General features: G+C 39.1%; 1 protein-coding gene across 7 annotated transcripts in view; it reads right to left on the bottom strand.

Annotated features, from left to right (window-relative positions):
- DENND5B (DENN domain containing 5B) overlaps positions 1-26,704 on the bottom strand; it is a 190,940-nt gene that overhangs the window by 84,977 nt on the left and 79,259 nt on the right. For all 7 annotated transcript variants that reach the window (XM_086713700.1, XM_086713704.1, XM_086713703.1 and 4 more), the window contains one exon: positions 18,120-18,786. In XM_086713700.1, coding sequence (XP_086569826.1) covers positions 18,120-18,786 — 667 coding nt within the window. The remainder of the gene's footprint in view (positions 1-18,119; positions 18,787-26,704) is intronic.

Genomic DNA, 26,704 nt, shown 5'->3' with positions numbered 1-26,704 from the left:
TCACTTGTACCTCAGAGGTTTGTTTTCCACTTGCCCAGTGACTGAGGATCAGCTCTGGACCAGGCAACCCATCGACCTTCTCCACTGGGCCGCAACTGCTCTTTCTTCAATGAACTACAAACCTTAGCCCTAGGAAATGGGTTACCCTCCAAGTTTGTCCTTCCTTGGGTATCTGTTAAGAGTTTTCTTCATATCTTTTTTTAAAATTTTGTTTAATGTTTATTATTGAGAGAGAGAGAGATAGAGCATGAGCAGGAGAGGGGCAGAGAGAGAGGAAGACACAGAATCCAAAGTGGGCTCCAGGCTCTGAGCTGTCAGTACAAAGCCCAACGCAGGGCTTGAACTCACGAACCATGAGATCATGACCTGAGCCGAAGGTGGACGCTTAACCAACTGAGCCACCCAGGCGCCCCTCTTCACGTCTTTATAGTCACTTTCTATTATAGCTTAGTCATTCTTCATATTACATTTCTCTGTTTAAAGTACAGATGTGGTTTAATCTGTTTCCTGATTGGACCTATGCTGAAAGGTCCAGGGTTTTAAGCAGTCAAATCAAATGCCTAATAGTGTGGCCACTTTTTTTTTTTTTTTTTTTTTACTATTGGTAGGAAAAATGTTCAATCTTATAGAAAATAAATTCTTCTAGTAATGGCAAGTAGCACCCTGGGCTATTTTCTGGTTTGATTATGGAAAACTCTCACATGGAGAGTGAAAATCAATTATAGACTTTTCCCTCTTCTACCAGACACTGAAAGACTGATATAAATGGTTTATATTTCCTTCAGCACAATTCTCCCACTTGCTGTGGATATTCTATGTTTATTGTTTCCAGTTCTATGTTTTCTTCAAGACTGGCTGAAATGTCACATCCTTTTTAATAAGGCAATTACTTAGTGGAAACAAGACAATTCTTTTTAACTGAATCAAGAAATAAAAGAGCTTTCTTTTTTAGGTATGATTTGAGATATTTAAATATTTTAGGAAAATTATTTTTTCTTTGATACTCAAAGTGGTGAATGTGTAAAAGATATTATTTTCATATTTAAGACATCTGTCAGCATGGCATATAAGGCTCTTCATGATGTGTCCCTTTCCTACCTCATTTCTTACCACCACCCCACAGGCAGTCAAATAATTTGCCTATAGTTCATTCACTGAATCTAACATGTTTTCATAGGTTTCTGTGCTTCTGTATACACTTTTTCTCTGCCCAGGAAGTCCCTTTCCCCTGTAGTGTCTGGCTAAGTTCCACTTTTTCCTTAGGTAACAGTTCCTTTGCAAAGCCTTCCCTAAATACTTATCATTACTAGAGCCCCATCTACATGTTTCCACAGTACCCTAACTTTATTTCCATCAGAGTAATTATTCATCTCACTAAAACTATTACAATTCTATTATAATTATCTGTTTTTGTGTCTGTCTTCCTTACTGTACCATCATCTGCCAGAGAACAATGACTGTATTTTTAATCTCACAATTTTCAGAACTTGGTATAGGGCCTACTATGTAGTGAGTGGTCAGTAAATGCATGTTAAGAAATTAATAGGTTGGGGTGCCTGGGTGGCTCAGTTGGTTAAGTGTCCAACTCTCAGTTTCAGCTCAAGTCATGATCTCATGGTTTTGTGAGTTCAAGCCTCACGTGGGGCTCTCTGCTGACAGTGTAGAGCCTGCTTGGGATTCTCAGTCTCTTCCTCTCTCTGACCCTCCCCTACTCGCCCTGTCTCTGTCTCTCTCAAAATGAATAAACTTAAAAAAAAATTAATATGCTAATAATCTAAGGTAAGCAAAATAAAATAAAGCTATTTGGATATTTAAAAAATTATGCTTTACCACATTATACAGAATATACTGTCAAAAATTTGCCTCACAGTGGCTTATATGCAGACTTTGAGATGGCCCTGCCTCCGCCATCTCAGCCCCTTTCTAACCAGTGTCATTGTTTTGTTTTTTTAAATTTTTTTTAAGGTTTATTTATTATTGAGAGACAGAGAGAGACAGAGCATGAGCATGGGAGAGGGAGAGAGAGGAGGAGACACAGAATCCGAAGCAGGCTTCAGGTTCCAGCTGTCAGCACAGAGCCTGACGCAGGGCTCGAAGTCACAAACCGCAAGATCATGACCTGAGCTGAAATCGGACGCTTAACCGACTGAGCCCCCTAGCCAGTCATTGTAAAGAACAAGGTCAGCCCCACTGGGACAGCTGAGGGGTCTGCAGTTAGACCTGAGGCAGAGGGCACAGGACATGGAGTGGCACAAGGCAGTTCCAGGGTTGGCTGGTGGCTCAGTGTCCCAGGGGGAGGCCATGTCTAATGAGATTTGCATACTGCAAAGTGCTGCCAATGGAGGTAATGAGGCTGGTAGTGTCCAGCACACCTTTGGTGAACATGATGATAGAGCTGGAAGATTACACACCTACAATCCTGGGTGCAGTGACTGGTTACCACTTGATGTCACCTGATGCTGGCTTTGAGGCCTCTAGCACATGCATAATTCGGCTCATCTCTCTGGCTCCAGAAATTCATCTCAGATACTGCCAACAATGTCCTACAATATTGCAAAATGAAGAGGATAGCCTCTGGAAGCTCTCAAAACAAGAGCAAGAATTACAAGTTTTCTTTCTTTTTATTTTAAGTAGGTTTTACACCCAGTGTGGAGCCCAACGAGGGGCTTGAACTCATGACCCTGAGACCAAGACCTGAGGTGAGATCAAAAGTTGGATACCTAGGGGCGAATGGGTGGCTCAGTCAGTTAAGCGTCTGACTATGGCTGAGGTCATGATCTTGCAGTTCACAAGTTTGAGCCCTGTGTCAGGCTCTATATAGACAGCTCAGAGCCTGGAGCCTGCTTGAGATTGTGTCTCCCTCTTTCTCTGCCTCTCCTCTGTTCACACTTTCTCTTTCTCTCTCTCAAAAATAAATAAACATTAAAAAAAAAGAGTTGGATGCCTAACCAACTGAGCCACCCAGGTGCCCCAAGGATTACAAGTTTTCTAACAAAAGAGAACCTGACGCTTGACCTCAGCAAGTATGGTTTCAAAGTGAAGAACCTGTGCCAAACTTCACTTGAGCTAACCTAAACATGCTTGTTTGTCCCCTTGTCCCCACACTGACCTGTTTTCATAATAAACTATTATAACAGCAACAAAGATTGCCTAAAGCTCATGAAGATATTACAAAAGACAGAGTACAAATGCAAACCAATATGAAAAAGTTCAACCTCAAAAATTCAATGGGGAAAATGAACCACATTTTGCTTATCATGTTGACAAAGATTTGAAAGAAAATCACAATAAAGGTGTGGAGGAAAAAGTATTTTCACAAGTTGGTAGAGCTTTCTATTTGGCAGTATCTATCAAAAGCTTAAAAATATATAGATCAGGGACACCTGGGTGGCTCAGTAGGTTAAGCACCTGACTCTTGGTTTCAACTAAGGTCAGGATCTCACAGTCTGTGAGTTCAAGCCCTGCATCAGGCTCCACACTGACAGCACAGAGCTTGATTAGAATTCTCTCTCTCTCTCTCTCTCTTTTCCTCCCCTGCTCGTGCTCTCCCTCTCTCTCAAAAGAAATAAACTTAAAAAAACCCACTAAATTAAAAAAAAGAATGGACTAAAATAATGACATATGGAATAAATTAAAAATATACATACAACGGGGCGCCTGGGTGGCGCAGTCGGTTAAGCGTCCGACTTCAGCCAGGTCACGATCTCGCGGTCCGTGAGTTCGAGCCCTGCGTCAGGCTCTGGGCTGATGGCTCAGAGCCTGGAGCCTGTTTCCGATTCTGTGTCTCCCTCTCTCTCTGCCCCTCCCCCGTTCATGCTCTGTCTCTCTCTGTCCCAAAAATAAATAAACGTTGAAAAAAAAAATATATATACATACAGGGGCGCCTGGGTGGCTCAGTCAGTTGAGCGGCCGACTTTGGCTCAGGTCATGATCTCGCGGTCCGTGAGTTCGAGCCCCGCATCGGGCTCTGTGCTGACAGCTCAGAGCCTGGAGCCTGTTTCAGACTCTGTGTCTCCCTCTCTCTGACCCTCCCCGTTCATGCTCTGTCTCTCTCTGTCTCAAAAATAAATAAACGCTAAAAAAAAAAAAAAAATTAAAAAAAAATACATACAGATAAGATCATTTAACCTATCAGTTCCAATTCTAGGAATTTATCATTTAAGTGTACAAAAATATATGTACATAATATTTTATGTATAAAGTATCATTTATAACAGTAAATTATTTGTAATATCCTAAATATCTAGCAAGAGGAATCTGGTTAAAATAATTATGGCCAGTTATATAATGGGATATACTGGACCTATTAAAAGCACATCTATATTACTAACATAGAAAACCAAAGGGTGCTTGGCAGCAGCTAGGGATTAAAAACTTGCTGAAATTCTACTTCTGGGTATATGTCCAAAAGAACTAAAAGAAGAGACTTGAAGAGATATTTGCACATCTATGTTTTTAGTAGCATTACTCACAGTAGCTAAGAGATAAAGCAACTCAAGTGTCTGTCAATGGATAAATGGATAAATAAAATGTGGCATATACACCCACTGGAATATTATTTAACCTTAAAAAGGAAGGAAATTCTGACACATGCTAAAACATGGATGAACCCTAAGGTTCACTTACGTTGAGTGAAATAAGCCAGTCACAAAAAGACAAATGTTATGTGATTCTACTTATATGAGGTATTTAAAGTAGTCAATTCATAGAAATAGAAAGCAGAATGGTAGTTGCCAAGGGCTGGAAGGAGGGGGACATGGGGAAGGGAAGTGTCCAACAGGTATAAAGTTCCAGTGTTACAAGATGAAAAATTCTAGAGATTGACTGCATAACAATGTGAATATACTTAATCCTACTGAACTGTTCACTAAGAAATTAAGATGGTGAATTGTATGTGTTTCTTTTTTTTGAGAGTGAGAGCAAGCAGGGGAGGGGCAGAGAGAGAGGGAGAGAGAGAATCCCAAGCAGGCTTCATGCTGTCAGCACAGAGCCTGAGGAGGGGCCAAATCTCATGAACAATGAGATCGTGACCTGAGCCGAAATCAAGAGTTGGATGCTCAACTGACTGAGCCACTCAACTGACTGATGCTCAACTGACTGTGCCCCAATTGTATGTGTGTTTCTTTAAACACAATTTTCTAAAAACTTGCTAAATCTAATCTATATAAAGATACTTTGTGGGCAAAAAGTCCACAAAAAAATGGGTAATTGATGAGAATAATCTGAATTTTTTTTTTTTTTTAATTTTTTTTTTTCAACGTTTATTTATTTTTGGGACAGAGAGAGACAGAGCATGAACGGGGGAGGGGCAGAGAGAGAGGGAGACACAGAATCGGAAACAGGCTCCAGGCTCTGAGCCATCAGCCCAGAGCCTGACGCGGGGCTCGAACTCACGGACCGCGAGATCGTGACCTGGCTGAAGTCGGACGCTTAACCGACTGCGCCACCCAGGCGCCCCAAGAGAATAATCTGAATTTAACTGAAAAGGATTTTTTATTTGACACTGGATGATTTTTACAAAAATGTACACGTGTCTCAAAGTCAAATAAGGTTTGCAAAATAGGTAATGAACCAAGGACTCATCGAGAATTGTGTTATTATTAAAAATTCTTATTTAATTCACAATTTTAAGTGTAAAAAGTACATTAATCACAAGTAAGCCATGACATTCTGTAGAGCCTCAAAAAATCATTGGCAATGGCTTGACATCAGGCATTTCTTTTAAACTTTTTTTTTTAAGTTTTTTTAATGTTTTATTTATTTTTTGAGAGAGACAGTGTGAGCAGGTGAGGAGCAGAGAGAGAGGAGAACAGAGGATCCAAAGCAAGCTCCATGACAGGCTGAGAGCAGTAAGCCCCATGCAGGGCTCGAACCCATCAACTGTGAGATCATGACCTGAGCTGAACCTGAGTCGCTCAACCAACTGAGCCACTCCAGCACCCCTTAAATGTTTATTTATTTATTTTGAGAGAAAGAAAGAAAGAGCACATGTGTGCAAAGAGCACAAGGAGAGGCAAAGAGAAAGTGAGAGAGGCTCCATGTCAGCTGCCAGCACAGTGCCTGATGCAGGGCTTGAACTCATAAAGTGTGAGGTCATGACCTGAGAGGAAACCAAGAGTCAGACACTTAACCAACTGAGCCACCCAGGTGCCCTGACATCAGGCATTTTTTAAAACAAATTATTTAAAATAAAAATATATGTATCTATTGGTAAGAATATAATTTTCTAATACCCATGACTACCCATGAAAAGTGAGATCTCTTATTGCTTCAACAGAAGATTAAGTATCTATGTATATAACTATGTACTTGAATTATTGAAAGTAGGTTAAATACAATTGGTAATTATTGGTAAAAGAGAAAACAGACCTGGATAACTTTCCCATTTTATATTATTAATAGTTAAATTATACCTAGCAGTTGTTAGATTCTGTAGTAAGTAACACAATCAATCTTCATTTTAATTTTACTTCAGTGATCTTTTTCTTTTTTAAAAAAAAAAATTTTTTTTTTAACGTTTATTTATTTTTGAGACAGAGAGAGACAGAGCATGAACGGGGGAGGGGCAGAGAGAGGGAGACACAGAATCGGAAGCAGGCTCCAGGCTCCGAGCCATCAGCCCAGGGCCCGACGCGGGGCTAGAACTCAAGGACCACGAGATCGTGACCTGAGCTGAAGTCGGACGCTTAACCGACTGAGCCACCCAGGAGCCCCAGTGATCTTTTTCAAACACTTCTATTTATGGCAGTATGGTGGACTAGAGCTCCTTTATCTAGCTATCTATCTATCTATCTATCTATCTATCTATCTACCTACCTACCTACCTATCTATCTATCTACCTATCTATCATCTTACCTGTATATCTATCTTTTTAAAAATTTTTTATGTTTATTTTTGAGAGAGAGAGAGAGAGAGAGAGAGAGAGAGAGAGAGAGAGTGTGTGTGTGTGTGTGTGTGTGAGGGGGAGGTGCACAGAGCAAGGAAGACAGAATCTGAAGCAGGTTTCAGGCTCCAAGCTGTCAGCACAGAGCCTAAGGTGGGGGGCTTGAACTCCCGGACCGCGGGATCATGACCTGAGCTAAGTCAGACGCCCAACTGAGTGAGCCACCCAGGTGCCCCTCTATCTTTTGAGAGAATGAGCATGAGCGGGGGAAGGGCAGAGAGAGAATGGGACAGAAGAACCAAAGCAGGCTCTACAGTGACAGCAGTGAACCCGAGTCGGATGTGGGGCTCAAACTCACAAACTGTGAGATCATGACCTGAGCTGAAGTCAGACACTCAACCAAATGAGCCACCCAGGCACCCGCAGAGCTCCTAACCTAAACTAAAATACTAAAAAAACAATTTTAAAACATTCAGTTCATGAATATATCGATTTGCAAAAATTAGGGGAAGAAGTCATTAGGGCCAGAAACAAAATGGGAACAAGAGTCCAGTGTGGTAAAGCTCAAAAGTCTAGCTATCTTTGAGGCATTTACTGATCCCAAGTGGCCTACAGCTTCAGTTTTATTTCTGTGCATGTTGGAGAACAAAGTCCAAGAAGGGGTGGGATTCAGACAGTAGATCCTGTTGTATAAAGCCAGGACCCCCAAATGGTAGAAATCTCAGGGAAAAGAGATGGAAAAAGGAAAAAACAAAAATGAAACAAGAATTAAAAAAAAAAAAACAAAAAAAAAAACCACTGTGCTGACAAGAAATTTACCTGTCCTGGTCCTTGCTCTGGGAAGAAGAGGTAAAAAAAAAAAGCCCTTGAGAATTCTTATCTACTGGCCAACATTCAGGTATATTTAGGGCCCAAAGTCATGCAGTCATACAGATATGACCCAAAGAAACACAAAGAGGAAGAATTTTAATTTAAGGTAGACCTGTATGTGAAGGGGCACCTTCGGTGTCCGAAGACTTAGTCAGTTGAGCCTCTGACTCTTGATCTCAGCTCAGGTCTTGGCCTCAGGGTTATGAGTTCAAGCCCCATGTTGGACTCTGCTCTGAGTGTGAAGCCTACTTAAAACAAAATAAAGGGGTGCCTGAGAGGCTTAGTTGCTTAAGCGTCTGACTCTTCATTTTGGCTCGGGTCATGATCTCACGGTTCATGGGATTGAGCTCCATCTTGGGCTCTGCATTAACAATGTGGAGCCTGCTTGGGATTCTCTCTCCCTCTCTCTCTGCCCTTCCTCTGCTTGTGCACACTCTCTCTCAAAATAAATAAAAATTTTAAAAATGATAAAATAAAATAAAATAAAATAAAATAAAATAAAATAAAATAAAAGGAGACCTGTGTTGCCAGTGAACTTAGATGTTTAGTGAAAGAAACTACAAATCAATCCTGAAGGAAGAAACCCTCAATCCTCAACCTATCAGATACTGAATTTATCTGATAAATAATATGAAATGCATATGTTTAATATGTTTAAGGAAATTAAAGAAAGAATTAAGAAATAAAACCGTTTTAGGGCCACTGAAAGTAAAATGTCAAAGGAAGGGTTAATACAGATTAAACACAGGTAAAATGAAAATAAATAAGCTGGAGACAGATGTGGAGAAATCATGCAGAACACAGAGAAAAGACAGAAAAAGAGTTTGAGAGATATGAAAGGCTGAGTGAAACAGATTAACAGATTTAGAGTTTCAAAGGGAAAAAAAAGAAAAAAAGATGGACAGAAGTAACATTTAGGAAGATAGTTGAAAATTTCCCAGAAACTACTGAAACACAATGACACAAGATTTCAGGAAATACAACAAATCACAAACATAACAAATAAAGAAATCCTATCTAGATAAATCACAGTCAAAATATAGGTCATGAAAGGCAAAAAGAAAATCTCATATACAGCCAGAGTGAAAAAACAGATTTCTGGTCAGGAATGACAATTAGGGTGATTGTGACAGATTATATCTCAAGAGCTACACTGGAAACCAGAAGATGGTAGAACATTATTCTCAAAGTGCTAAGAGAGTAAAAAAAAAAAAACAAAAAAAAAAACCCAAAACTTTTAACCTAGAGTATAAGGGGCTCCTGGGTGGCTCAGCTGGTTAAGCATCTGACTGGCATGTCAGGCTAGTGTGAGCTGTAACTGCTTATTTCCATTGTAAGGAGTCAAAGAAGGTAAGCAAGGCCTCAAAATGTTCCTGAGACTTTAATTATTGGTATCAAAAATTAGACACTAGTATTTAAGTTCCCCTATCATTTATTCCTCCACTATGCCTTTCTTTTTTTTTTAGATAGAAGAGAGAATCATTAAGAAATGGGGTGAATATGGGGCGCCTGGGTGGCTCAGTCAATTGAGTGTCCGATTTGGTTTCGGCTCAGGTCATGATCTTGTGGTCTGTGAGTTCAAGTTCCGTGCTGGACTCTGCACTGACAGCGTGGAGCCTACTTGGGATTCCTTCTCTCTCCCTCTCTCTCTCTGCCCCTCCCCTGCTCATACTCTTCCTCTCTCAAAATAAATAAACTGAAAAAATAAGATAAAATAAAATAAAATAAAATAAAATAAAATAAAATAAAATGGGGCCAAACAAGTTGGGTCTATTTACCCCAGTCTGGAGAAATTTAAAATATGGGAAAGGCAAAGATTACAATGAGAAACCAGACCTGGAATCATCTAGGGCAACAGTCAGGCAGATTAATCAAGATAAAGATTGGTAAAAGGGCTAAGGTCTCTTGACTCACCCCCCTGCTGGAGACCCAAACCTAATGCACAAGAATGGGGAAAATGGTCAGCAGGTGAAGAGAAGTTTCTGAGACTCTTTACTCAGGAGCTTCATGCACTGTGGTACTAAAACCCTTTAGTGAAGTTTTAATACAGGCTACAATTAGATAGAATATAAAAAAGTTTTAAGGTTGATGGCATTAAGGTAAAAGTTTGGGTAAAAATTACAATGTTTAAATAGGCTTTACCTGAATGTTTTATGGGAGTGGGTATTATGTATGTCTGTGGAAAACCTCCCCCAAAAGAAAAACAGAAAGCACATAGATTACTCTTCAAGCAATATTAACTGGACATGCTAAATGGGAATAACTGCCTGAGACTACACAGTGTACAAAAGCAGCAGGAGTCATGGTATGGACAAATTCTGTACCACAGCCCTACGTGTAGAGCATAATCTGGGGTTAAGGCAAAAATCTGTGAGCATCTCCTAATGATAAGTATTAGGATGTTGGACTAGAGAATTCCCATTTGAGAGGCAATTACTAGCTTGCTACTGGAATATTAATTTAAACTGTTCCTATGAATGAAAGACATAAAATAATCTTAAAACCTGAAATACTCATGCTGTCTCGAGTAATGTTGGAAAAACACTCTAATGGAGAAGGCAATGTTAAGATGGATTCCAAAATAAAATGGAAACTGTTTATGTAGGACCTAATTACAAGGAGAATGCAAGGTAGAGATACAGCCAGGAGCCTCTTTTCCCATAGGACTGACTGTGGAATGTGTAAGGGGTTGCCAGATCCCATCGTCACTTGTAGAATCCTACAACCTACTTGTGCTGTGTTTTTTTTTAAGTGTTTATTTTTTTGAGACAGAGATGGAGCATGAGCGGGGGAGGGGCACAGAGAGAGGGAGACACAGAATTCGAAGCAGGCTCCAGGCTCTGAGCTGTCAGCACAGCGCCAGATGCGGGGCTCGAACTCACAAACTGCGAGATCATGACCTGAACTGAAGTCGGATGCTCAACCGACTGAGCCACCCAGGTGCCCCAACAGCCTACCTATACCATAAATGAACCTAAGGTGTGTCTTCCCTTCAAAAGGTGGAAGAATTTGGGTATAAATAAAATGAAGGAGGAACAGTAGCTGAGGGTAAAGGAAAGAATAAATGAGTCTGTAGTAAGGGAAATCCAATATACATGAACACCTCAAAAGAGGCTTAGAGAAAGAGGTAACATTGTCTCTTAGCTCAAAAATATCAGATACCTTGAAAGGGTGAAGCCAAATATTGCTCAGACCACTACTGCTTTGGGAACCTTTGACAAGTTTGAATAGAAGTCTGCAAACCTGAGTGACCTCAGCCTGGAAGACACTTTCATACAATAAGGATGATGGACTGAACTCATTGTTAATGACTGGATGGGACTAGTAATGTGCCAGCATGTTTTAACTATACGGGATACAGCATGTTTTGCTATATGGGATCCATGGTCAAATACCAGGGGGCAGCCTGTGGTATAATAAAACATGTGTGTCCATGGTTGATGATGATGATGATGATGATGATGACGACGACGATGACAGCGATGGAGGAGGAAGAGGAGGAGGAGGAGAGGGGCAAAAGGGGAAGGAGAAACAAAAACACTAAACAAACCATTAAAAACACTGAATTGGTATCTTACATCTTCCCAACAAGACCAAACAGTTTACAGACAAGTTCTCTCAGTCATGGAACAAATAATTACAACCTTAAATAAACACTTCCTTAAGTAAAATCTTCCAGAAAAAAAGAGAACACTTTCCAACTCAATGTATAATAGAATAGCCTGAATACCAAAAACCAGATAAGACAGTACAAGAAATTAACATTATAAGTCATATCATTAAAAAACATAGATGTAAAAATTCTAATAAAAATATTAGCCAACTAAATCAAGCTCTATATTAAAAAAGCAATAGTAGGGGCGCCTGGGTGGCGCGGTCCGTTAAGCGTCCGACTTCAGCCAGGTCACGATCTCGCGGTCCGTGAGTTTGAGCCCCGCATCGGGCTCTGGGCTGATGGCTCAGAGCCTGGAGCCTGTTTCTGATTCTGTGTCTCCCTCTCTCTCTCTGCCCCTCCCCCGTTCATGCTCTGTCTCTCTCTGTCCCAAAAATAAATAAACGTTGAAAAAAAAAATTAAAAAAAAAAAAAAAAAAAAGCAATAGTATATCATGACCAAGTAAGGTTTAACTCAGGAATACAGGGGTGGATTTTTCCCCTTATTAAGTGATCAAAAGGATAAAAACATGATCATCTTTCTTGATGCAGAAAGAGCAGTCAATAAAATACAAGATGAATTCATGACTCTTAAAAACTTGAACTAGAAATAAAAGGGAACTTCTTTAACCTGGTACAAGGTAGTTACCAAAAACACTACAGCAAATGGTACACTTAATAGCAAAACATTAAAATCATTCTTCTTAAAATCAGGAAAAAGACAAGGATGTCTGCTACTATTAATTCTATTCTATATTATACTTGAGAGCCTAGTGTAGAAAGACAAGAAAAATAAGTAAAAATGAGAAATACTGGAATAGAAGAAACAAAACTGTCATTATTTGCTATTATCTACTGTTGTAAAACTTTACTACTGGAAGACATTAAACAAGACCCTTAGAAATGGAGAGAGATTACATTTTTATGGAAAGGGAAACTTAAATTGTAAGTATATCACTGTCTCAAATTGGATTCAATGCACTTTCAATAAAAATAGGGAGTGAGCATTATCTGTTACAGCATTATCTATGTTAGAAAGCTCTAATGATGGTGCGACTTCAAAAGATTAATGATTTTGAAAGCTCTTATTGAGCTAAGTGCTAAAATGATGTCACTATTTTGTATTATAATGTACATATACACACATGAAAAAAATGTATATTGAATAAATTAGTCTATTTCTTGGGGAAAAAATAAGGTAGTGAGGGAACTGTCCTACCAGATACCAAGACGTACTTTAAAGCTATAGCAATTTTTTTTTTCTTTTAGGTAGGCTTCATGCCCAGCATGGAGCTCAACGTGGGGCTTAAACTCATGACACTGAGATCAAGAGCTGAGCTGAGATCAAGAGTAGGATGCTTAACTGACTAAGCCACCCAGGCACCCCGCTGCAGTAATTTAATTTAGTACAGGGACAGAAAGATTGGCAGAATAAACTAAAATACACCAGATAAACCCTCACATACAGGAACTTATACATGATAGAAGTGGCACTCCTACTCACAGGAAAAAACAATGGTCTATTCAAGAAATAGAACTGGGATAACTAAATATTTCTAAAATATTAAGTTTGATCTCTTCCTTAAAACAAACACAAATTAATTTCTTATAGAGTAAGGTCTTTAATGCTAAATACAACTTCAAAATATTTAGAAAAAAATATAGTCTGTTTTATGATCTCAGACTAAAGCATTTCTTAAATAGAAAAGAAAGGTAAGTTATAAATTAAAATGTTGGTAAATTTGAATTTATGAATATTATGAGTATCTTAATTCATCAAAGACCCCTAAAAGAAAATTAAGAGCCACATGTTGAATGGAGGTATGTGCTACACATATAATATACAAAGGATTAATTTCTTGAATATCCAACAAAACATCAGCAAGAAAAAGTCCTGTTTTTTAAAAAAATTTTTAGTGTTTGTTTTTGAGACAGAGAGAGACACAGAATGAGAGCGGGGGAAGAGCAGAGAGAGAGGGAGAAACAGAATCTGAAGCACACTCCAGGCTCTGAGCTGTCAGCACAGATGCAGGGCTCAAACTCAGACTGAGAGATCATGACCTGAACCGAAGTTGGATGCTTAACCAACTATGCCACCCAGGTGTCCCAGTCCTTTTATTTTTTTTTAAAGTTTATTTATTTTGAGAGAGAGCAAGCATGCACAAACAGGGGAGGGGTAGAGAGAGAGAGAATGTCCGCACTGTCAGTACAGAGCCTGATGAGGGTCTAGGACTCACAAACCCTGAGATCATAACCTGACCTGAAATCAAGAGTTGGAAGCTTAACTGAGCCACCCAGGTGCCACAAGAAAAAGTCTTAATATTAAGATTCTATTTATCACAAAATAAAGCTAATATAAAGACATTGTCCAAAGTTAGTCAAATTCTACTGTTTTTAGGGGCACCTGGTTGGCTCAGTCAGTGGAGAGTCTGACCTGACTTCAGCTCAGGTCATGATCTCAGAGTTCTTGAGTTTGAGCCTTGAGTCGGGCTCTGTGCTGACAGCTCAGAGCTTGGAGCCTGCTTCAGGTTCTGTGTGTCCCTCTTTCTCTCTCAAAAATAAACAAACATAAAAAATAAAATAAAACAACTCTACTGCTTTTAGGATATAAGTCATGGAATCCTACTGTCTGCCATCAAAATTCCAAGTTTACTTGTATGATTTAAAAACTCTATAACCCATAAGCTATGATGTTCAGTTGAGCATGAGTAGCAATTTGTGATTAGAAGGCTCCCATCTTTTTCAAGAAAACTTTTAAGTGGCTTTTACTTTCTGACAAGGTTAATTCATGCACAACTTACAAGAGAGAGGGGAAGAAAGGAGGGGAGAGAGGCACTGTGAAGGCATACAAGCTGGCATGTCAGTCTAGTGTGAGCTGTGAGTAACTGCTTATTTCCATTGTAAGGAGTCAAAGAAGGTAAGCAAGGCCTCAAAATGTTCCTGAGACTTTAATTATTGGTATCAAAAATTAGACACTAGTGTTTAAGTTCCCCTATCGTTTATTCCTCCACTATGCCTTTCTTTTTTTTAGATAGAAGAGAGAGTATGTGCATATATTTGCTCAAGCTGGAGAGAGAAGGAGGGAGGAAGGCGCGAGGGGGAGAAAGGGGAAGAGGGAGGGAGGGGGAGAGAGAGAGAGAGAGAGAATGAATGAATGAATGAACGAATGAATATCTTAAGCAGGTTCCACGTTCAGTGTGGAGCCTGAAGAAGGGCTCAATCCCATAATCTTCGGATCTTGGAATCATGACCTAAGCCTAAATCAAGAGTCACTCAACCAACTGAGCCACCCAGGTACCCCTCTTCCACTAGTCCTTTGTAAAGAAGATTATACTCCAATCTTCCCACTGCCCTGTTTCAGGTATTTTCAGGGTACAGAAAAAAGTGATATTCTCTGATTTGGGGTCCTAGAAAAGAGCCTCCATCTCCTGGGTACATTCTCTACTTAAAATTTCTAGCTAGTTACCACCACAAAGGGAGTGTGATACATACACTCTCTAAATAGCAGATTGAATCTGTTTAAATGGGCTATGGACCAGAATTTCAAATGAGTCTAGAAGGACAGTTTCATCACTAAAATCCATCTACTCTGATTCACTTTGGGTTTTCTTGGTAATTGTTTAGCACTTGCAATGTTTTTAAATTTTATGGCATAGCTTTATCAGTGAATAAGAAATGAAGTATTAGATGTTATTAAAAGCCTCTCAACACAGGAAAAATGAAGGAGGGCACCAGAGTACAAATCAACATAATGACTCTTTTATTTCATTCATTTAAATGAAATCTCTTTCTCTAATGGGAGAGACACTGTCAATGTTAAAATGTGTATTTACACAGAGCTTTCATTCTATGCTGTACAGTTATTTAGCATGATACCTTAATAATAGATTGGCAGAGTGAGTTAATAATTTAAAAATAAATATTGAGGCAGATAAGGAAAGGTTAAGTGCAGGCCCAATACAGTTAACATGGTGGTTAAGTATTTGGAGAAAGACAGATCGAAGCCCCATTCTTAGTTCTACCACATTACCTAATAGCTATGTGATCTTAGGAAGAATACTTAGCTTCCCTGAGCCTCAACTTCCCTTTGATAAAACATAGATAAGAACAGTAACTCACTGTTGAAGAGAGAAAAAAATAAGCTAAAACATACAAGGCATTTTTATAGCATAATTCCTAACACAATGATTTCAATGAATGGTTATAAAATTACTGTGTAAGATTTTCCTTTTTATGACACTTAAAATGTACACACACACGTACTCATTTAGAGACAGAGAGAGTCCTACAATCTAGGGACTCATCTATTGTTCTCAGCATAAAACCAAATTACCAAAAAAACCCCCAAAAACAAAAAGCTTCCAAAAAACCTCACAAAAAACAAAAAGCACTTCATTTAATACAAAAACATGCTCATAGATACTCATGCTTCTTCATCTAAAACTGAACTAAAGTGGTAGATATTAATCAACTATAACTTTTTAACAGCTTCCATGAACAGCTGGCATAAGCTAATCAAACAGCAGAAAGATGAGAGCTCAGGACAGACCACATGCCGTGAGACATAGAGTGCTTCTTAAAAGAGGAAGTGTGGTAATGAAAGGGTTTTTTCCTAAAAAAAAAAAAAAAAAAAGAAAAAAAAAAAAGGCCCTAACATTCAGGATAAGAGAACATTTATTAGGTTCTCAACACTGAAACAAATACCCTATTTAATTTAACAAAGCTATACTTTAAATGCAATAATATGCTGATCCACACTACTGAAAATATGCATAATTTATAGAGGATTGTGTAGGACTAATAAAACTAATAATAATTACAATAATATCAGCTATCATTTAGTGCCAATTATGCCCCAACTATTGTGTACAGATTTTATTTAACCTTCATAATAAATCAGTGAGAGACAAGGAAAAAAACCCCGTTATCTCCATAAAGATGAATTAACTGACACTCGGGAAGATTACATAACTTGTCCATGGTTACAGTTGGTACGTGACAGAGAATAGAGTTGAACCTGTGATCGCTATGATTTCAAAAACCAATATTCTGTCTGGCCCAAACTACTTCCCTAGGCAGAACTAAAACTGAACTAAATGACCTTGAAGATCCCTCGCCAATCTAAGATCTAAGTTCTTTTTTTGCATAGGGTAATACACCTGAGAGAATCAAGCTCCAAGCCCCTGCCTCTTCCAACAACTCTCTAACCCTAACCCTGCTCAGGGTAAAAAGCAAGAGAGGAAGAAAGAGAAAGGGAGGGAGAATTACTTAATGTTTCACATTTTAGATACAAACAAGTGATCTACAGGTAATGATGAACCCTAAGAAAGTAAGAGCAAGAGGAAAGGAGAGTTTAGATTGGTCATGAGAGAACTTCCTGACAACAAAAACTGAGACATCAGAACACATTATCAAAGAACATTATGTAGGATAAACTGAAGAAAATACAACCTCGTGAAGGGCTGTCAACACACAAATAGTGTCAACATACACACAAGATGGGGAAGTACAAATATAGCCTACTTGGCTCAGGCTCACTTATAATTTAAAATAGAAAAGAAAAAAAGGAAAGTGGTAAAATAAGCTTGATGGCAGCAGTCAGGAGACTGCACTACAATCCTGCTAGCTTAAATACAAGTTAGCAAAAAGCTAACCCAAGTATTTGTGCCACATTTTTCAAAGGACCCATCAATGCACAGCAACCATTTTATATTTTCCTTCAATTCACATATCCATTAAGACAAAGCATCTCTATTTCTTCTGCAAAATCATGTTCAGGTTGGAACCAGTATCCTAGGCTCAACATCATAAATGCACTCATAAAAATAAAACTCAAATTTTGTTAGTTCCTAAGTATGTGCTGGGAGAACTCTGAATAAAAAACATCACAAAGGTCACTTCCTTCTGGAATTAAAAGCAAAACAAAACACCGGGCACTGGGATGGCTCAATCGGTTGAGTGTCCGACTCCGGCTCAGGTCATGATCTTGCAGTCTGTGAGTTCGAGCCCCACGTCGGGCTCTGTGCTAACAGCTCAGAGCCTGGACCCTGCTTCAGATTCCGTGTCTCCCTCTCTTTCTGCTCCTCCCCACTCTCACTCTGTCTCTCTCAAAAATAAACATTAAAAAATTTTTTTTAGATACTAAAAAAAAAAAGCAAAATGAAACAAAAAAACTCCACATAACTCTGGTGAAACTCTTAGACCCAAGAGAGTCACATCCAGTGACATCTCCCACAGGGAAAGATCCAAAGTTGACTGCCTTAGGAAGCTGCAGTCAACAATTTCATTTATCCCTTTCCAACGTCAACTGAGTTTTTATGTGAACCTTTACCAACCTGCAGAAAATAAGATGTCTACATGTTCCTGGTACTAACATCATTCTCTCACTTTCATTATGAAAAGAAATGTTTCTTTTATGATGATGATGCATTATCTGGAAGAAAGGGCCTATTTCCATTAAAAAATAATACACTTAAGTCAGCCAGATTAATGCTTTTGTATTCTTTCCTGTTTTTCTCCACGGTCCACTGACACCTCAAAGAGAAGTAACATCTTAGCCTCTGGTCCCACCTATACCTGCTTCTTTCACACAAAACAGAAGACTTCTGACCATTAAGTGTGTGGTTCTAGTAATATACCCAATGGAAATGCAGTAGTTGGGAAGAGCGTAAGTATTTTGGGGGGGAGAGACTTAAAATCCAGGGAAGACCTACCTTGTGAGTAGAGAAGAATCTGCATCTCTAAAAGAACACAGGTAAACACCTGCACCAGGTTCTCTAATCCCAGAAGCTCGAAGGCCTCTCGAAGAGGGTAATCGGAGAGGGGAAGTTCATTGGGCCCAGGTCTCTGGCAGATGACAGGTTCATAAACACCATAAAATTTCAGCGATCTCCCCGGAGGTGGAAGGGGTACTTCATAAAGAATGTTATGGATGTAGCTCTCAAGCGGCAAGGGTGGCGGCTGCTGTGAGGTAACTGCCTTGTAAAGCTGGATGAGGAATTTTTTGCAGGCCTGCATGAAAGGCAGTGGTGTGATCAAACATATACTTTTTGAAACATACAGGGTGTCTCTGCTGATGTCATAGGAGTTGTAGCGCTGGAGTTTCAAAAGGGAAGTTGTATCTCCTTCGTCAGTACTGCTTGCCAGCGAATCCATGCTGCAGGAGGATGAGGCATACACGCTGCTATAATGCTCTGCGTTGTGCATCTGGTAGAGCGTCTGCATTGCTGTGCAGATCTGCTTACTGGTAACTTCTTCATAAAAAGTGAGAACAAAACCATAGGTACGAGAACCATCTTCCCGGGTAATTATAAATGAGTGGAACTGAGGGTCTTTATTGTCAGTTTGAGTTCTGAAAGACAGCCCTTTAGGCATGCACAACTGTGGAGGAAGGGGAAAAAGCATCAGAATGCAGTACACAAAGAACTTCAAACCAGAAAAAATGTTCGTTGTTTTTAACATAACAGGACTCAAAAGGACACAGGTTTTATCCGGATTTAATATTATTAGCAGCAGTCTTAAATTAGAAATACATTGTAAGTTCCTCATTCACACATAGATAAAATTATTTTTAAAAGAAATATATACACAAGGAAAAACATCTTTGCTGTGTATTACATGCAGGATGTTTCACTAAGAATGAGAAGATCTTTCACTTACTCCCAGTAAACCTCTTACCCAATCTTATCCAAGCCTGTGACCTTCAGCACAGCATGTGACTCTTCTGAGCCTCACTTTCTTTATCTACAACATTTGCTAACCAATTCCTTGAAGACAAAATATTCAAAGGTATTCAAAGACAATATTCAGAGGTATTCAAAATATTCAAAGACAAAATATTTAAATTCAAATATTTAAAAATATTTAAGTACTATGCTCCATTGTGGGAGCCACACCACACTAAGGGAGCTCTGCCCACTCATCCTGCCAATGCAGGCTAGTTCAGATTTTGTGTTTGGGTGGTCTTGCCGAGTGCTTTCTGCTGTCTCCCTGAGACCTCCAGCTGCAACGTTCTCTCCTAAAGTCTCCATCTGTGCCTCCCCATCTCCGCTTCCAGCTATTTTGGGGTCTGGGTTTTAGTTCCTTTCTGATTTACCTTTTGGTTTCTCATTCTCATTGCACTGGGACGGATTCCGTGAGGGGAGCCTGGTAGTTCTGCCAACCTGTCAGAGCCTTCACCCTCTTCCTGCTCAGCCTTGTGCACTCAGAACCTACTTTTGTGCATAGGCGGCATTTGCTGACATTGGTCCCTGAGACTAGTAACACAAAAAAGACCTGGGGACCCAGTCTGTGCCAAGTTAGAACACGCTGCCAGGCTCTATACCACAATTCAAGGACAAGGCATTTAACAATAAAAATTTGGAATAAACAGTTTCATGATGAAGTAAACACACACACACAAAAATACTTAAGTACTATTTTTGGAGTAATGATGGTAATGTTTCAGACGAATAGAGAAGTAGGTGAAATCTCATTTGATAAATTTTAAAAAAAGTTAAACAGAAGAATAAAAATAATAGTATCATTTTCACTACTGTGAACAACAGAATACTTATCTTAGAAACTTTAAAAATAGAATGATTTTTTGATTTACTGAAGAAGGTAGAAAAAAAGACATTTTAGATTTGTTCCAGTAGATATTACGCTTTCGGTTGGTAACTACTCAGGACTGAGCCAAACCTGGGAACAAAATTACCTGAAGAATTAAAGATGCCATATTTAAGATTCTTAAAATGCAATTTGAATTGATTCGTTAAAACATTTTAAATAAAAGAAATAAAACCTTATGGAAAATTTGAAATATACTAAGCAAAAAAACTTGTAATTTAACTACCCTAACTTAATGATCATTATTAATTTTTACGTATTCCTTTCTATTTTTGTATTGCAATATGCTTTCTGCATAGAAATAATTTTACCAGTTATTACATTACATTTTTCTTTTTCAGATTTAACAACTGATCTGGCATAAAATTTAGAAGTTCTCCCCACATTACTAAGAAAATGCAATTCACCTTAAAAGTTACATGTCCTTCATTCAAGCTGTCAACAAACACTTATTAAGTGCCTTTATGAGCCAGGCCCTGTGATGGTGATACACTGGTGAGAAAGACATGCTCCTGCTCCTACACAGCTTCCAGTCCAATAAGGACAACACACGACTTAAAAATCATAAACTGTAAAGTATGACAAGTACTACGATAGGGTAAATACAGACTGCCACGAAAACAACATCACAGGAGGACACTACGAGGAGATTAGAAAAGGAGCTACCGGATAAAAATAAAGGAGGTCCAGGGGAAAGGGTGGCTCAGTCGGTTAAGTGTTCAACTTCAGCTCAGGTCACGATCTCATACTTGGTGGGTTCAAGCCTCACATCGGGCTCTGCACTGACAGGGTTCTGTTCTGAAAGCTCAGAGCCTAGAGTCTGCTTCAGATTCTGTGTCTCCATCTCTCTCTGCCCCTCTCCCATTCCTCTCTCTCAAAAAGTCAATAAACATAAAAGAAAAACTTAAAAAAAAATAAAAGAGGTCCAAGTGGAAACCTGAGGATGAGTATATATGTTAGTGAGATGAAGAGAAGGCAGAAAGGACATGTGTACAAGAAACCCAGAAGATAGAACACGAGGGTTTGAGGAACTGACACATGTTTTTTTGTGGGTGGGGAACAGAATGCAAGATTGGGGGAAGTGAGAGAGAACACAAGAGAAATAATTAGAGGTTAGATCGTGAAGGGGGTTGGTGAGTCATATTAGAAGTCTGAAGAGGAGGGGCGCCTGGGTGGCTCAGTCGGTTGAGCGTCAGACTCTTGATTTTGGCTCAGGTCATGCTCTCACTCTTTGTTGAGATCGAGCCCCGTGTTGGGCTCTGCGCTGGCAGCGTGGAGCCTGCCTGGGATATTCCTCCCCCCTCTCTCCCCACTCTCCCCCTTTCTCTCTCTTTCCCTCTCTCTCTCTCTCCCTCCAGTGCATACAAATACGTTGCACATGCACTCTCTCCCTCAAAATAAATAAACATTAAAAAAAAAAGTCTGAAGTGGACCATGGAAAGCCTCTGAAGGGTTTTTAGGAGGAGGGGGACAGAATTAGATGTGTCTCTTAGCATGCCAATCTTCCTACACTGAAGGCCCGTGGTTTTCAAAGAGGTTCCAAGGAGGCAGCAGGAATGCCTCAGGGCCTTACAGTCACTGACTTCTCTCCTCCTCTTCCACTCCATTATCTAATCCATCAACAAAGACCATTGGTTTTACCTTCAAAAATATATTCAGAAACAAATTACTTCTTTCTACCTTTATTCTTATCACTCTCAGTTAAGCCATCTTCTTCTCTTGCCTAGATGACTATTTAATATTCTGCTCAACAGTATCCCCGCTTTTGCCCTTGTCCCCCATAATTTATTCCCCATAGAGTAGCCAAAGTGATCCTTAAAAAGTAGAAGTTAGATCTTGTCACTCTTCTCAGAACCTCCAGTGGCCTCTTATCTCACTAAAAGCTGAAATCTTTACAATAGAAGTCCCCTATAAGGCCCTACATGAACCTGGCACGGGCAACTTCTCTGCCTTCATTTTCCACTACTCTTTAGCTCACCTACTCTGCTCCAGCAACACTGGCCACATTGTCTTCTGTGGAAAACACCTAGCAGGAGTAGGTACTTGCCAAAATTGGCTGTTCCTTCCGGCTGGAGCTATCTTCTCCTAAGTTTCCACCTGGTTCATTCCCTGTGGCAGACTGTATTTTCTACAAATGACTCCAACAATATTTCTAGTTCTACAAGCTGTTCCAGAAACTTGCCACTCTCCCATTAAGAGCATGGGTGGCTGAAAATGCCTACACCAGGGACCAGAAAACTTGCTCTGTAAAAAAACGCCAAATAATATTTTAGGCTCTGTAGGCCTTATAGTCTTTTTCACAACTATGCAGCATTATCATTGTGGTGTAAAAGCAGCCACTGACAATACATAAAGGAATGAGCATTATTTTGTTCCAATAAAACTAACTTTATAAATAGGTAGCCACTTAGATTTGGCCCAAGGGCCACAGTTTGCCCACTCTGGCCTGTTCAAATAAAATGTAATGGAGGTGACAAGTGACAAACGAAGTGGCTTTTTAGGCTAGACTTAAAAAAGGCAATACAACTTCCATCCCTCTCTCTCTCTCTGGTCACACACACTAGGAAGCTCTGAGCCAACATATAAGAAATCTGACTAACCTGAAGCTGCCATGTTAGCGACCACAACGAGAGATCACATAGAGAAAGAGGAGCCCCAGCTATATTCCTAGCACAGGAAACATACCTGTGAGTGAGTGAACCTTCAGATGATTCCAGTCTTCAGCCTTCAAACCACTCTGACACCCAGTAGAGCAGTGGGGTTACCTTGCTAAACCCTACCCAAATTGCAGATTTGTAAGCAAAGTAATGATTTTGTTGTTTTAAATCAAGAGTCAACAAATTACAGTTCTTAGGTCAAACCCAATCTGCCATCTGTTTTTATAAATAAAATATTTGGAACACAATAGTGCCCACCCATTGTCGGTGTCTGCTTTTGCATTTTAACAGCAGGGATGAGTAACTGACAGAAACTGTATGGCCTATAATGCCTCAATCATTTACTAACTGGCCCTTTAGGAAAAAAATTGCCAACCCATGTTTCTGGCCACTTCAGTAGTATTGGGATGGTCTGTTATACAGCAATAGATAATAGAAACCCTCTCTTACTTTCTTTGAGTCTCCACATAAACACTACCTTAAATTAGAAGCTTCCTTTACCATTCCGTAAGAAATAACTGTTTTCATCCTATAAGTGCTATTAAAATGTCACTTTTCCTCTAAAACATCTTTAGTGAATGGGGAAGCAATTAAAGTCTTATACCGCTCTATAAATATGTACATTGTACACTGACACACGTTACTAGTTTCTCTATTTTGTTTGGCTCTCTAGACTGCAATGACTCAAGGACTGGTACTGTATTTCAAGAACCGTAAACATACAAGAGTACCACACATAGAACAATATACTATTTGGGGCCATAAATGGTGATTGATAGTAAAGATAGAAAGCAAACACCATGAAGCTTAGCATTATTGGTCAGTGAAAAAGTCTTCTGTATCACTGAATATGGGACCTAGAAATAACTAGAGTAGCTTTACCTAATTATTTTTATAGATGTTGAAAATAATTAACTTACTATGTATATTTGGGTAGAAGAAGATAAAGAGTCAGGTAAAACACACAAACACCCAACTCTGCTAGAGGAAAAATTTGTTTATTCCTAATCTTGGGAATAGTTGTGTATGGAAAGGTCATGTCAGGACCTTTTCATAATTATGTCTTCACATTCAAACTGCTTCCATTGTACAAGATGAGACCCTCTGTTGATATTGTGAATAAAAACTCATCTGACACATTTATTATAGTCAATAAAGATTACAGAAAGGATGATGTGAATCCTTCTTGCTCCAGGCTTTGCTCAAATTTCTTTAGCATGGTGCTTGACATACATGTATTTGTTAAATGAATAAAGGAACGAACAAATGGACAAGAAAACAAAAACAATAGCTAGCGGTACAGGACCAGATTTAGTTCCTCTCTTGATTAAGTGTAGAGTTCTCTTTTTACATGTAGTAGGCAATACAGAAACACAGTGACCTCCAAAGTCAAAATAAAGATTTAATTTAAGTGATAGGCTTTCCTGACATCATAAACCATAAAATTATAGCTCAAACTGTTTTGGAACAGCTACCAAATATTCCCTTAAGGTTTTGTAGCTTTCTTGAGCATGCATTCAAACATTTACAGGAAAAGCTTGCCAAAAGTTGTGCTCAAAGTAAAGAATGATTTTCTCTGCTACAGATAACAGATGTAAGAATTCTTACATTCTCTTCTAAAATCAAAAAAAGTAAGAATTATATTTCTAATCTGGGAACCATGACTTGGAAAATGCTATTGCTTTTTCATTTTTAAAAGTGAGAATTCTTGTATGAATTGTCAGGTTTACTCTTCAGAAAACCTGAGATATAAATCAAGATTTGCTCACTATGGCATTCAACAATCTCTTGTTATCCCTACTATTGCCATATACTAACATTATTGCTTCTCCACCTCACTCTCCCACAATAAAACAACTAAATATTCAGGGTTGTCATTGTTTACCAGATTGTACTGGTAATCAGATTACTTTAGCCAAAGTGGGCTCACAATGCTGGGTAACTCTCCTAGTTGATGTCACTACATGTCCTTATCTCTCTGCACTATTTCAGGCAGGCTAGAATTTTAACAATTCCTTTTTTCATTTTCTATAGTTCTATCACTTCCATGCCCTCTCTTATTACACAAATAAAAGATAAATTATTCAGAATTGGTCCATTTGCCTTTCCTTTCTTCCTACCTTTGTTCCCTCTCTCCCTCCTTTTCCCTTTAATAAACATTTATTTTATGTCATATATTACATTATATCTTGGTAACTCAAAAGACAAATATGAAAATAGTATTTTCAGGAAGTTTATAGTCTGGTAAGAAAGACACACACACAAACCAATGGTTACAAAATAATATGCTCAGTGCTGCTATGGAGTATGTTCAAGAAGTGATAGAAACAGAGAAGAGAGAGTACCTAACTACTCCTAGTTAAGATGACTTTGCAGTGGAGGTAACACCTGAACAGACAAAGACAGGGAAGGGAAGTATTGTGAGTAAGCCAACATTCCTTCATTTATTCAATGATTTCAGCCTCTACTATGTGTAAAACTAGGGACAGAGCAATGAATAAGAAACAGTGTGCCTGTCTTCGTGGGGCTTACATGATAGCAGGACCCACACGGCTGATAACTGGCTACATAATCAATTATTTAATTGCAACTGTGACAGATTCTACAAAAAGCTCCAAGGTGCTAAGAGAACCTGAAGGGAACTAACTGAAAGGTAGACAGAAGGGTGGTCAGGGAAGGCTTCTCTGAAAAAGGTGTGTTTAAAATGGAATCTGAAGGTTCAGTAAGAATTCACTAGAGGAAGGCGAAGTGAAGAGCCTTCTAGAGAGAAGAGGCAGCAAAAGCAGACGCTTTAGCGTGAAGAATGGAAAGGACAGGAGCAGCAGTCCATGTAAGAGAGCTTGGTGATTTGGACTAAGGTGGGTGTGTAGAAACAGAGAGAAGTAGGTAGGTAACTGATCGCACATGGGAGAGGGCAAGAAAGTGAGAACTTTCGAGGACAATCCAGATTTTTGGCTTAGGCAACTAGGTACTAGGTGAATGGTTCACCGACCAAGGCTCATGGGAAGATCATGAATTCAGTTTTGGACATGTTGAGTTTGAAAAGCCAGTGAAATATTCTAGCTGCAAAGTTAAGGAAACAAGTGGGCTCCTCAGTAATGGCTGGATTAGAGCCCCATTCCTATAGTTTTCATCGTGAGACATAAACTTAAAACCTGGATGAATATTAAGGCCTACTTTCATTCTAATGTCAAATCTATTAATGTAACTGTTATCCACTTCAAATTCAAGTACTTTCTGAATCTATAAAAAGTATACACAGCTCTTTTTCCTTTGAATGTTGCAAGATGGGCACCTGAATAGGTTTTTTTCAGTCAACCCTTTACTTTTTTTTACTCTTTGCTTAACATTCCACCCTATCCTTCTTTGTCATCAAAGTAAACAGTAAATTGTAAACTTAGAGCTTTACAGATTATAAAGAGCTTTACAACAGTTATGACATTTAGTTACTTAAAATATCATATATCAGATGTTTCACTTAGTACTTCATAACTCGCTTAAAAATGCATTGACCATATTTTCTTCCTAATATTCCCTAGGTTCACTACATTCTTGAGGATAAGATCTACTGACCAGAATATTATATAAATAGCCATGGATGCCAATTTGCAGGTTACCTCAAAGAGATCTTTAATGGGGGAGAGGGAGGCAGGGGAACTTCAGCTCCATTTGCATTGCTTTGTTTCATTTAAAAGAAGTACAGGAGCGCCTGGGTGGCTCAGTTACTTAAGTGTCCAACTCTTGGTTTCGGCTCAGGTCATGATCTCACGGTTCCTGAGTTTGAGTCCCACATTGGGCTCTGTGCTGATAGTGCAAAGTCTGCTTGGGATTCTCTCCCTCTCTTTCTGTCCCTCCCTCAGTCACTCTGTCTCTCAAAAATAAATAAACTTAAAAAAGAGAGAAAAGTACAGATCTGAAGCAAATTTGTCAATGTGGACATATGTGTTAGTTCTGGGGATATGACTGTTGTATTGTTCTGTTTAATGATACACCACCCCTCCTTTTTTTTGTGAAAATCTCTGAATCAGGTACTA

This window comes from Puma concolor, chromosome B4 (genome assembly GCF_028749965.1).
Source record: "Puma concolor isolate L17-30 chromosome B4, mPumCon1.1.hap2, whole genome shotgun sequence".
In the NCBI taxonomy this organism is placed as follows: Eukaryota; Metazoa; Chordata; class Mammalia; order Carnivora; family Felidae; genus Puma; species Puma concolor.
This window is presented reverse-complemented; position numbering and strand designations above follow the sequence as displayed.